The 12,014-nt window shown below is 55.8% G+C and overlaps 2 protein-coding genes across 8 annotated transcripts in view; one reads left to right on the forward strand and one right to left on the reverse strand.

Annotated features, from left to right (window-relative positions):
* Window positions 1-5,684, forward strand: part of STAT6 (signal transducer and activator of transcription 6, interleukin-4 induced) — a 35,134-nt gene extending 29,450 nt beyond the window's left edge. For all 6 annotated transcript variants that reach the window (XM_011926058.1, XM_011926056.1, XM_011926060.1 and 3 more), the window contains 9 exons: window positions 701-795; window positions 888-1,024; window positions 1,344-1,490; window positions 1,708-1,771; window positions 1,884-1,994; window positions 2,186-2,278; window positions 3,956-4,021; window positions 4,111-4,239; window positions 4,328-5,684. In XM_011926058.1, the coding sequence (XP_011781448.1) occupies window positions 701-795; window positions 888-1,024; window positions 1,344-1,490; window positions 1,708-1,771; window positions 1,884-1,994; window positions 2,186-2,278; window positions 3,956-4,021; window positions 4,111-4,239; window positions 4,328-4,517 (1,032 nt within the window). In that variant the 3' untranslated portion in view covers window positions 4,518-5,684. The remainder of the gene's footprint in view (window positions 1-700; window positions 796-887; window positions 1,025-1,343; window positions 1,491-1,707; window positions 1,772-1,883; window positions 1,995-2,185; window positions 2,279-3,955; window positions 4,022-4,110; window positions 4,240-4,327) is intronic.
* NAB2 (NGFI-A binding protein 2 (EGR1 binding protein 2)) lies at window positions 5,616-12,008 on the reverse strand. 2 transcript variants are annotated; one of them, XM_011926054.1, is made up of 7 exons: window positions 11,743-12,008; window positions 9,097-9,970; window positions 8,514-8,647; window positions 8,127-8,178; window positions 7,901-8,033; window positions 7,497-7,688; window positions 5,616-6,482 (listed from the first exon to the last, which is right to left on the reverse strand). In XM_011926054.1, the coding sequence occupies exons 1-7, from the start codon at window positions 11,823-11,825 to the stop codon at window positions 6,373-6,375; spliced, it is 1,578 nt and encodes a 525-aa protein (XP_011781444.1). In that variant the 5' UTR covers window positions 11,826-12,008; the 3' UTR covers window positions 5,616-6,372. The 2 variants fall into 2 exon arrangements, with proteins under 2 accessions (XP_011781444.1, XP_011781445.1); XM_011926055.1 differs by lacking the exon at window positions 7,497-7,688.
* Window positions 12,009-12,014: the final 6 nt, after the last annotated feature.

Consider the following 12,014-nt stretch of genomic DNA (forward strand, 5'->3'; position numbering starts at 1 on the left):
GGATGGTCTCGATCTCCTGACCTCGTGATCCGCCCGTCTCGGCCTCCCAAAGTGCTGGGATTACAGGCTTGAGCCACCGCGCCCGGCCGCTCTTTGATTTTATGTTATATTACGTTATTTTATTTTTTGGTCTCCCTTCCCCTTCCCCTTCCCCTTCCTCTTTCTTTTCTTTCTTTCTTAGTGTGAGACAGAATCTTTAAAGAGAAGAAAGAAAGGCTCATGTGACCAGAGGGTGTGTTAGCAAAAGGGAGCAAGACAGTCACACCCAGCAGGTTACCTTCCTTTGGGCTTCACCTCTGCCACACCTCCTTAGGGAGAGGGTGTAGCACAGTAGTTAACAGGGGCTCCAGCGCCAGAATGCCTGGGTTTAAATCCTAGCTCTGCCTCTTACCAGCTGTGTAGACCTGGGCAAGTCATTCGATGTTTTTGGACTTCCATTTCTTCATCTGTAAAATGGAATTATTATAGTCCCTACCTCCATAGCCTTATAAAGAGCGAATAAATATATGGAAAGGCTTGAAATAGTGGCTGGAGCATGTAAGCATGAGGATTGGTCGTTGTCATTGATGGAGTCTCAGGTTCAGTCCGATCCCTCAGCCCTGTGATTCTGTCATGAGGGCACTCACAGCTCAGTGTCTGCCCTAAACAGGCTCCAGCTCTGGCCCTCCCTTGGCTCACACCATTTCCCTTCTCCCGCTAGGAGATCCTGCTGGGCCGTGGCTTCACCTTTTGGCAGTGGTTTGATGGTGTCCTGGACCTCACCAAACGCTGTCTCCGGAGCTACTGGTCTGACCGGTGAGTCCCTGCCCTGGGTGGTCTGAGCAGCCATACCCCAGTCACCTCCATACTCACTGCCCAGGCCCCATCCTCTCTTTCATCCCGGCCAGGCTGATTATTGGCTTCATCAGCAAACAGTACGTTACTAGCCTTCTTCTCAACGAGCCCGACGGAACCTTTCTCCTCCGATTCAGCGACTCAGAGATTGGGGGCATCACCATTGCTCACGTCATCCGGGGCCAGGATGGTGAGGCCACCCCAGCCAGTCCTCTGTCTCTGTGCCGGTGCCCTCTGGGGTTTCTTCTGGGAATGAAACGTCCTGACCTTCCTGATGCTGATCCTGATCTTTAGGAAGTTCTTCTCTTCTTCCTTCTGTGGTCTAAATGTTCACCTTCTCACTGTGACCTCTGTGGGAATGGAGACTAGTGGATCTCGCTCCCTCAGGAGCCCCGCCCTAGGTCCTCTCTCCCTTGCCTTGGTGGAGTGAGAACAGGTCTTGTGGTGAGGGTTGGGGAAGGGGAAGAAAGTCTGAACAGGGGGATCTCAGGGTCTCATTCCTACCATAGGCTCTCCACAGATAGAGAACATCCAGCCATTCTCTGCCAAAGACCTGTCCATTCGTTCACTGGGGGACCGAATCCGGGATCTTGCTCAGCTCAAAAACCTCTATCCCAAGAAGCCCAAGGATGAGGCTTTCCGGAGCCACTACAAGCGTGAGCTGGAACTGGCAGTTCTGATTCCGTCCTGTCACCCACTTCCTCCCTGCTTCCCGCTGCCCTCATCTCCCTGCCTGCCTGTGTCATGCTGATGTCACTCCCTATTACATAGCTGCGCTTCTCTTACTTCCCCATCACCCATGCCCACCTTTTCCACCTCCCTTCCTCCCTAACTCCAGAGCACTCCATGGCTCTCTTTTCCTTCTCACAACAGCTGAACAGATGGGTAAGGATGGCAGGGGTTATGTCCCAGCTACCATCAAGATGACCGTGGAAAGGTGAGTGTGGTGGTGTGGACAGTGGGTAGGTTAGGGGTCCAGTGCTTATCTGCAGGAAGGAGAGGTGGCATCAACTCTTGGTCAGTCATATGTACCTCCTTCCCTGCTCCAGGGACCAGCCACTTCCTACCCCAGAGCTCCAGATGCCTACCATGGTGCCTTCTTATGACCTTGGAATGGCCCCTGATTCCTCCATGAGCATGCAGCTTGGCCCAGATATGGTGTAAGGAGCTGGAAAGACAGGAATGGGAGTGGTCTGTGCAAATGGGCTTTTAGCATGGGCAGCTGGGAGAGCTGGCATTGGGGGCTGAACAGGGAATTTTCCTTTCCATGAAAGGGACACCCGTTCAAAAGCAGGGTGTGGTGGTGTCCAGGAGAAGGGCTGGCATCAGGGGGTCTGTTTTCTTTCCCCAGGCCCCAGGTGTACCCATCACACTCTCATTCCATCCCCCCGTATCAAGGCCTCTCCCCAGAAGAATCAGTCAACGTGTTGTCAGCCTTCCAGGAGTAAGTGAAAAACCTCATGGGGATACCATCCCACTCTAAGGGGGTGGGCATTTGAATTGTTAGAAGAGGCTCTTCTGTGAGAAAGGAGCACCAAATGCTAACAACCTTTCTTCTCTTCTGCCCACTCTAATGAGGAGATAGTAGTTAAGATCCAGACTGCCTAGGTTTGAATTTTAGCTCCACCACTTACTGGTTTGGGGCAAATTACTTAGCCTTTGGTGCCTTATCTGCCCAATGGGGGATAATAATGCTAATAATAATAACCTACCTCACTGCATTATTGTGGAGATTAAATGAGTTCATAACACTTGTAAAGCTGAGCATAGTGCCTGGCTCATAGCAAAAGCTGTGTAAGTCCAGTCGTGGATCACTTAATGAAGGAGCATTTTCTGTCCTTACGCAGTTTCATAGTTATGCGAATATCATAGAGTGTAATTACACAAACCTAGATGGTATAGGCCACTATACACTGAGGCTATATTGTGTAGCCTGTTGATCCTAGCTTTAAACCTGAGCAGCATGATACCGTTCTGAACAGTATAAGGAAATAGTTACATAATGGTAAATATTTGTGTGATACGAATTTTCAGCTTATAATTTTCTTTTCTTTTCTTTTCTTTTCTTTGAGACAAGGTCTCACTCACTGGAGTGCAGTGGTGCGATCTTAGCTCCCTGCAACCTCTACCTCCTGGGCTCAAACAATCCTCATGCTGTTGTGCACCACGATACTCGGCTAATTCTTTTTTTTTTTTTTTTTTTTGAGACGGAGTCTCGCTCTGTCACCCAGGCTGGAGTGCAGTGGCCGGATCTCAGCTCACTGCAAGCTCCGCCTCCCGGGTTCACGCCATTCTCCTGCCTCAGCCTCCCGAGTAGCTGGGACTACAGGCACCCGCCACCTCGCCCGGCTAGTTTTTTTGTATTTTTCAGTAGAGACGGGGTTTCACCGTGTTAGCCAGGATGGTCTCGATCTCCTGACCTCTCGTCATCCACCCATCTCGGCCTCCCAAAGTGCTGGGATTACAGGCTTGAGCCACCGCGCCCGGCCTTCTTTTTTAAGGTTTTTCTGCAGGCAAGGTCTCACTTACTGCCCAAGCTGGGTCTCAAACTCCTGGGCTCAAGTGATCCTCCCACCTCGGCCTCCCAAAGCGTTAGGATTACAGGCGTGAGTCACTCTGCCTGGCCTTGATTATAATCATATGGGACCACTGTGGTCTGTAGCTGACAGAAATGTTGTTACGTGGTGCATGACTGTTTCTGTCCTGCCCCTGAGAGCCACTGTCACTTCTCTGCTGTGTTGATTTTTGTTTACTCATCTGTTTTGGCCTTGAAATGGCCTAGACATTTTTCTTCCCCAAGTATAACACTCAGGTGCTTATTAACTCTTAGTCAAGGCACAACATCTCCCCTCCCAGAAGGTGAAGCGGGAGTGAGGACTTGGGGACTTAAGAACTATCAAAGTTCAGAGTCTAAAGAAACATTAGAAATTGGCTAATCCACCCCTGTAACACATACATTTTACAGAAGACTGAGCTCAGAGCATAGAAATAGCTTGCCCAAGGCCACTACTAAGTCAGGATAAGGAGCTGGAGCTTGTTTCCTCACTCAGTGGTCCTGCCTTTGCACCACTTTGCCTTTGCCTAGCCTGCCTTCCTCTAACTGTGCTCTCCCTAATTCCAGGCCTCACCTGCAGATGCCCCCCAGCCTGGGCCAGATGAGCCTGTCCTTTGACCAGCCTCACCCCCAGTGAGTGACAAGGCCCCTCCTGACCCCATGTGCCTCTTCTTTCCTGGCCTTGCCCCGCCCTCCTTATTTCCGTTGCTGGTTCCTGGCAGGGGCCTGCTGCCGTGCCAGCCTCAGGAGCATGCTGTGTCCAGCCCTGACCCCCTGCTCTGCTCAGATGTGACCATGGTGGAAGACAGCTGCCTGAGCCAGTCAGTGAGAGCATTTTCTCAGGGCACTTGGTGAGTGGCAGCTTAGTAGTGGAGGCTGGGTGGCATCTAGGGGAGTGGGCGCCATGCCTACTCCACTGCTTCTCCCATCTCCTTGTAGGATTGGTGAAGACATATTCCCTCCTCTGCTGCCTCCCACTGAACAGGACCTCACTAAGCTTCTCCTGGAGGGGCAAGGGGAATCGGGGGGTGGGTCTTTGGGGGCCCAGCCCCTCCTGCAACCCTCCCACTATGGGCAATCTGGGATCTCAATGTCCCACATGGACCTAAGGGCCAACCCCAGTTGGTGATCCCAGCTGGAGGGAGAACCCAGGGAGACAGCTCTTCTACTACCCCCACAGACTTGCTCTGGACACTTACTCATGCCCTGCCAAGCAGCAGATGGGGAGGGTGCCCTCCTATCCCCACCTACTTCTCGGTCAGGAGGAAAAGACAACCAGGAGAATGCACGGTGGGTGGAGCCAATCCACTCCTTCCTTTCTATCATTCCCCTGCCCACCTCCTTCCAGCACTGACTGGAAGGGAAGTTCAGGCTCTGAGACACGCCCCAACATGCCTGCACCTGCAGCGCGCACACGCACGCACACACACATATAGAGCTCTCTGAGGGTGATGGGGCTGAGCAGGAGGTGGGCTGGGTAGAAGCACAGGTTAGGGCATGGAAGGCTTCTCCGCCCACTCTGACCCAGGGCCTAGGATGGTTAGGCAGGAACATATAGACACATTTGCACTAGAGGCCAGGGATAGAGGACATTGGGTCTCAGCCCTGGGGGAATGGGAAGCAGCTCAAGGGACCCTGGATGGAGCACAGGAGGGGTCTGGACATGTGGTTACCAATACAAGTTTTGCCCTGATTAAAAAATCTCCCAAAGCCCCAAATTCCTGTTAGTGAGGTGGAGGCTTCTGATATGTGTATGAGACTATGCAAAAGTAGAAGGGCCAAGTTTCTTCACGTATAGCTGTGTGAACGTGTATGTACCTAAGATATGTTAATGTATAACTGACATGTTAGTTGCATGACCACATAGAACATGTGTCTGCTTTTGCCTGTGTGACAACACAAATTTGGGAGTGTGAGACATTGCACAGAAGACAGCAGCAAGTGTGCTGGCCTCTCTGACATATGCTAACCCAAAAATACTCTGAATTTGGAGTCTGACTGTGCCCAAGTGGGTCCAAGTGGCTGTGAGATCTTCATATGGCTCTATACCTCCAATGCTGCCTGGGAGCCAGGGTGAGAGTCTGGGTCCAGGCCTGGCCATGTGGCCCTCCAGTGTATGAAGGGGCTCTGCCTGCTGTATCTTTTCTGTTGCCCTATCCACTGCCAGCTTCCCTTCACTCCCCCATCCCATGCTACCCTTTCTCCCTCTCGAGGCAGGGGTCATAGATCCTAAGCCATAAAATAAATTTTATTCCAAAATAACAAAATAAATAATCTACTGTACACAATCTGAAAAGAAAGACGCTCTAACTGCTCAGATAGGTGCTGCGGTCCAGCCCCCAGCTGGAGGAGACCCTGAGTCCAACCCAGGCCTCCCAAGGGGGCCAGTGAAGGGATCCCACACCCACCGCCCCCATGTAGGGCAGGAGGGAGGAAATTGCAAAGGACTTGGGGGATAGATGGGAATGGGAGGGCAAACTGCAGCACTTGTTAAATTAAAGAAACAAACCAGAAGCACAAAAATGGGGAAGGAGAGGGAAGAAGGAGCAGGTCCAGTGTTCCCAGGCCCCCAATTCTGGGGGCAAATGTTGCCACTTTTAGCTGCTGGACCTTCCCAGGGAAGTCCCCCTTTCCCCCTTGTCCAAACTGAGTCCAACTGCTCACACCACTGGTGCAAACCTAAAGAGAATGGGAGTGTGTTGTGTGAGGGAGGGGAGAACCCCAGATGCCCTGGAGGCAGAGTCCTTGCCCCCTCGCTCTGGGCAGGGGTGAGGGGACCACGCACCCTCCTTGTGTCCTCTCTCCAGGCCCCTGCTTGTTATTGCTTGAAGCCCCACAGTCTTATGCCCATGGAGCAGGTGGGGAGGCAGGAGAAGGGCAGAGGAAGGATCCAGGGTTGTGACTATATTCTGGGGATGGAGAACATGGGGGTCTGTGTGAGCCAGAAGTCTGAGGTCCTGGGTCTGAAGACACCAGTCCACCCCTCACTGCCGGCTGGCCTCAGCCTCCACTTTCACGCTGCTCCTGCGACCCTCCACCAGTGCGGGATGGGGTCCTGGGGCAGGACATCTGTCCAGCAGCCCTTCCTCGAACTCTGCAGGGAAAAGGGGGCAGTTAGGAGACTGCAGGGTGACTGGCTGCAGACAGAAGTGGTTGGGAACAGAAGCAGGGGCAAAGAAAGTTGTGAAGATGGGCTCCGTTTATTGAATTACTGCTTCCTGCCCACTGCATGTGTATGGGGGGTTCCATTCCTGTGTGTGTGAGCCCCCTCCCCTCTCTGGCTATGTGTAGCTCTGTCTCTGTCTGTGTCTCTCTCTTTCTCTGTCTCTCCCGCCTCCTCCGTTGTGCTGGAATTTCTGGTTCTGTCAGGAGCTGCGGGGGTGGTTTGGCTCTGACCTCTCCCCTCCCCCCCTTCCCAAGCTTTGCCACCCCCACTCATCCCTGGCCCCCTCCCAGGCTCCTCCCAGGTCACCCTACCATGGCTCCCCAAGTGTTTTGGTAGCCAAATCAGGGGGAGCACAGGAAGCCAGCCTCCGAGCTCCTCCCTCAAGAAGAGCCCCCCTTCCAGTCCCCGCCCCCACTTCCCACCCACGCACAGTTTAAAAATACCAAGCCAGGGTTGGTGGCTTTGTCTGCTGCGTCACTCTCAGCCCAGCGGCTACCCAGCCCTCTGCCTGCCCACTCCCTCTTCCCCCTTCCACACACAAAGCATCACTGCTTTGGGCTCCTCTGCTTCCAAGCTGGGCATCCCCATCCCCATCCCCGCAACTCCTAGCCTGCTCCCCACTCCTGGGTTTGGTGGAAGTGCCATCTGAGCTTCCCTTATTGATGCTCCTCCTTCCTGCGCTTTCATCCTCTTTTCTCTGTTCCCCGTTCCCCAGTTCCCCTTTCACAGATCTACACTAGGACCAGACTTTCCATGGTGGGAGCAGCCCGGCAGGGTCTGCCTCACCACACCCCAAGGCCTGGCTGGCTGGAGCCCAACCCTCCTACTGCCCTCTCTGATGACTATATCCCTCTTCCTCCCACCTGGCCCCAGGACACCAGAATTGCTGTGTGGGGCCTGGGTGGCCGGGGTGCTTGGGGACAGCACTGCTGGCTGCCTCACCTGCGAGAGGTGGCTTCGCAGGCACACAGGGGCTGAGGCGGCCCACGCGGTCGTGTGAGACGAGGCGGGCGAGCCGCAGCCCCTCGTCCATCAGTGTCTGCTGCAGGATGTGGCGGCTCCATAGCCCATGGGCTGGCAATGCCAGAGGCAGGTCAGCAGGGGGCGGCGTCAGCCTTGGACATGACCCCACAGCTGTGGGCATGGGCACTGGTCAGGTAAGGGGGCTGCAGCCAATGGAACCCCCACCCTCAACCACACAGCCAGCCCACAGGCCCTTCTGCCCCCCCTCCAGCCAGGCTTCCCAACCCTGTTCCAGGCACTGCCTCCTGGCTCACTCCTCCCCCCAACCCCTCCCCTACTCCCCCACCCTCAATGAAGAGAAAAGTATTCTGAGGCACACTCACCCTGCAAATGTCCATCCAGACTCTCCCCAGACAGGCTGGCGCTGTCCTCCTCCAGGCTGGGGCGGTATGGGGGTGCATAGGACTCAGGGCCTGGGGGAGGCTGCTGGATTTCAGGGTGACTTTGTTCTCCAACCTGTGGATGCCCAAAATGGGGAAATGAAGACCTGGCAAGGGAGGGGATCGGGAAGGCTGCCCAATGCCCCTACATGCACCCGGGAAAACATACCTCTTGTTTCAGCTTCTTCAGTGGAGGGCCTCCCAGTTCTTCAGGGTGGAGCCTGAAAAGATGGATAAGAATAAAGCGGGTGAGGCTGATGAGGGCCACGTGACGGGCAGAGTACAGAACCCGGCCAGAGACATGTGTTATTTAAAACCTTTGTCAAGAAGCTGGCCGAGAAATAGTCTCTAGCTCAGGCACTATTGTTGTAGGGGGTTGGGGGGACCCGACATGGATGGGAGGAGAGACCAGACCTGAGACAAGCTGACTTGACCAAAAGCAGGACATCCAGGTGGGCGGGAAGCAGGCCTAGAGCTGCCTCAGCTGAAGGTTAGGACATGATCTAACTCCATAGCAGGATTCCAGTCCAGGAAGGATCTGGGGAAGAGGTCTCACCTGGAGCCCTTCAAGGAGGACAAGTAGGTGCTCTCTCGGGCTACTTGGCGGGACAAAGAGAAGAGCTCCACTCTCCGCAATAAGAGTGTGTTGTCCCTCATGCAGAACTGGGCAGCAGCCTCATTGATGGTGAGCTGTGGAGAGAGGGCAGCCAGGAGAGTCAGAATTTGAGCTCCCCCGCTGCCTCACCAGACCTCCTCACACCCCTTCACCATCAGATAAATGAGCCCCATCCATCAGATGCTTGCTTTGGTTTTGACACTACATGGGAGCTTTCTGAGGAAGAAAGACAGAGGTCAGCACCCACAGCTTCCTAGGAATGCCCAGGGCCTCTTCCACTCCTGTGGGGTCCTGAGTGACAACGAGCTGAACAGCTTGGTGCTGCCTGTATCTCTGCTTCCCCCTCAGCTGAGGATGCAAGCACTGCGGCCGCTGGGGTGGGGGCCTATCAGGGAGGGGATCAGGGCCTGGGGTCCTGGTCAACGGGTAATGAAACAGAGTTGAAGACCGTAGAAACTTGCAGAGGTAAGCGGCTGGAGGCCCAGGAGTCAACGTCAATCCTAGGAGGCCTGGGGGTTCTCACCTCGTGCAGGCTGAGCTGCTTGCCCTCCCGCCGCTTAGAGTCGAAACGGCCATAGATGATGCTGTATTTGCGGATCTCCTCTTCCTTCTGGCTGTCACTATCATCCATCTCAAAGATGTGCCCAACGCTCCGTGCCAGCTTCTTGTTCAGCTTTAGCAGGGATGTGACCTCCCCAGCATCCCCCCTTGGGAAGCTCCGGAAGATCCTCTCCACACTTTCCACCACCATGCGTACCATCTCTGGCTCCAGTCGGTCTGGTCCACCCCCAGTCCCACCTGCTGCCAGCCCCCCAGCCCCAGTCCCCTCAGGGACTCCTCCCCCTGCAGGGGGGGAGAAGGGGGGCGAGCCAGCCTCCTCTTCTCCTCCTGCCCCAACGTCCGACTCTGGAGTGCTCCGGCCTGGCCAGATCCGGGGGTCCCCTGCCCCAGGTCCCCCAGGCAGTGGTGATAGCTTCTCTCCAAGTTCAAGGGGGCTCTTGGGGCTAAAACTGCGGGCACTGCCTGCCTTTTCCCCTGGGCTGCCATGCCCATTGCTCATGCTCCCTTTCCGGGTACCCGCAGTCTCAGAGATCTTGAAGAGCGGGATGCTGGAGACGGGAACAGCAGGCACTGGTTGACTGAAGAGCCCTGGATTGGTGGCCCACTCTCTCAGTGCCTTCTGCAGGCGCCGGACATGGAGGGGCTTGGTGGCCATGCCCACAAGTGCCATGATCTCCAAAAACTCCTCCTCACCCGCCTCACACAGCTGCTGCACGTCGTCCCCTCCCTGCTGGATGAAGGTCTCATAGTAGGAAAGGAGGTTGGCGCGCTGCAGGACCCGGTACAGCTGCAGCTCCCCCAGCGTCCGAGGCAGTGCCATGGCTCGGGCACTGGGCCTGAGAAGGAGGGGCACAAGAGAGAGGCAGTCGGTGCAAGTCCTCCTACTGGGTATCAACCCACACTAACAATTGTTCCCTCTTTCCTGCCTGCTTTTCTTCCCCTCTCTCATTTGCATGCTGTCCTGTGCAGTGCCCAGGTCTGAGTACAGACTCAGAATCAGGCACTGCTCAGAGGCATGGACAAGCCAGTGCTGTCCTAGACTGGCCCGAAGCCCCAAAAATCAGTGCCCTGTGTCTGCAGGAGTCGAAGCCTCTTAAACCTTATCTTCAGCTTTTATCTTTTTGGTCTGTGGTAACAACTTGAGCGCTGAGGCTAACCAGCACAGACCTCGGATGGCTGGAACTCCCTCTCCCCCAAAACAATCCTCACCTTCCACTGTAAACACTCAGCAGTCTCAACACTAAAGTGAACTCGCCTAAGGTGAATGTAGAACCCCTGTCTCCCCCCACAGTGGACGCTGCTGGCCAGCTTCATTCCCTGTGAAGGAGCCACAGCCTCAGGTGGCTAGGAGGGAGGGTGTGGCACCTTCCCTGGCCTTCCCACTCAGTGAGCCAGGTGGTGCCTTGCTCTTCTCCGCTCAGCTTTTCCGAGGGATTAAGCATTTTTTTTTTTTTTTTTTTAGACGGAGTCTCGCTCTGTTGCCCAGGTTGGAGTGCGGTGGCGCTATCACTGCAACCGCCGCCTCCCGGGTTCAAGCGATTCTCCTGCCTCAGCCTCCTGAGTAGCTGAGATTACAGGCGCCCGCCACCACGCCCAGCTAATTTTTGTATTTTTAGTAGAGACGGGATTTCACCATGTTGGTCAGGCTGGTCTCGAATTCCTGACCTCGTGATCCAACCGCCTTGGCCTCCCAAAGTGTTGGCATTACAGGCCTGAGCCACCGCGCCCGGCCTGGTTAAGAATGGCCTGGTTAAGTATTCTTAACGCACGCTTCCTCTCTCCCCCCGGACCTCTCCACCCTTCCAGGCTGCCCAGTGCTCCTCAGTGGCCCCTCTCCTAGCAGTGACACTCCCCACTTCCTCGGTCGGCCTTTTCCTTCAGCTCAGGGGCTGCGGCAGGGGGAGGGGCGCAATTGTTCTGCTTCGGGGCCGTTCCGCCCACACACACTCCCACAGTGGTAGCGTCTGTGGGCGAAAACCGCCCAGGGGCTCCCGCCTACTCTCCTCTCCCTTATTTTCCACCCGCATCTTCAAGTGGAGTAGGGGAGAGGCTCAAGGCCTCTTGCTGAAGGGGCTGCACACTGAAACTCCCCTCCCCACTCTGTGAATAAAGGGACAGATATAGGAAGGAACTGCCTAAGGCCTCCCTGCCTCCCTCGTCACCCCCCTTCCCCCCGCTGATGCTCCTTTAACTCAAAGGCACCGCCTTCTCCTGGACCCCAGGGGCCCGCGCGCTCCGTGCCAACAAGGGACTGAGGCAACTGAGCGTCCCCCCACCTTCCGCACTGACGCCAGCTCGAGCTCCAGGGCATCCCCTGGTGCTAGGAGGCTCCCACGTTCTTTGTAGGGGGCACTTAGGCCAGATGGAGCCCACCGAGTAAACCAGGAATGGAGATTTAGGTACTACTCTTTCATATCCAGCTTCATCAGATGTTTGCCTGCTCCCAAGGCCCCCTAATTCGAAGACGCACCCCTTTTTCCATCAGTCTCCACCCCCCACCCCCGTCCCGCTTCCCCACGTCCTCCCCTCGACCTCCGCCCTCTGGACCCCATTCCCAAGTCCAGCTCCACCCATCTCCACTCCCCGCTGCCTCCCTTTGCCCACTAACTTGAGTCTGGGCTGCAGGGTCCGGCGGGCGCTGTCCCCTCCGCCCGGCGGCTGCTCGGCTGTGGGGGAAGGCGCTCTGTGCATGGACGGCCGGAGACCTCCCGGGCTGCTCTTCTCGGTGCTCAGCGTTCGGCGCCTGCTGCGTGCTGCACTCTTCCCCGAGCACGATGCCGTGTCCACCGCTGTCCAGGCTCTGTCCCTCCCTCCACGTCTTCTCTCTCCGAGCCTCCGCGCCTCTGTCTGTGTCTCTGCCCCCCCACCCTCCCCGGCTGC

This window comes from Colobus angolensis, unplaced genomic scaffold (genome assembly GCF_000951035.1).
Source record: "Colobus angolensis palliatus isolate OR3802 unplaced genomic scaffold, Cang.pa_1.0 Scaffold67, whole genome shotgun sequence".
In the NCBI taxonomy this organism is placed as follows: Eukaryota; Metazoa; Chordata; class Mammalia; order Primates; family Cercopithecidae; genus Colobus; species Colobus angolensis.

Excerpts from the sequence above, each read along its gene's own strand:
- NAB2 (XM_011926054.1), bottom strand. The coding sequence starts at position 11,825 with ATGCACAGAGCGCCTTCCCCCACAGCCGAGCAGCCGCCGGGCGGAGGG. Across the intron at positions 8,179-8,513 it reads TCCTCCTTGAAGGGCTCCAG|GCTCCACCCTGAAGAACTGG; the intron begins GTGAGACCTCTT and ends CCATCTTTTCAG. Across the intron at positions 7,689-7,900 it reads TCTGGATGGACATTTGCAGG|CTGTGGGGTCATGTCCAAGG; the intron begins GTGAGTGTGCCT and ends CCATGCCCACAG.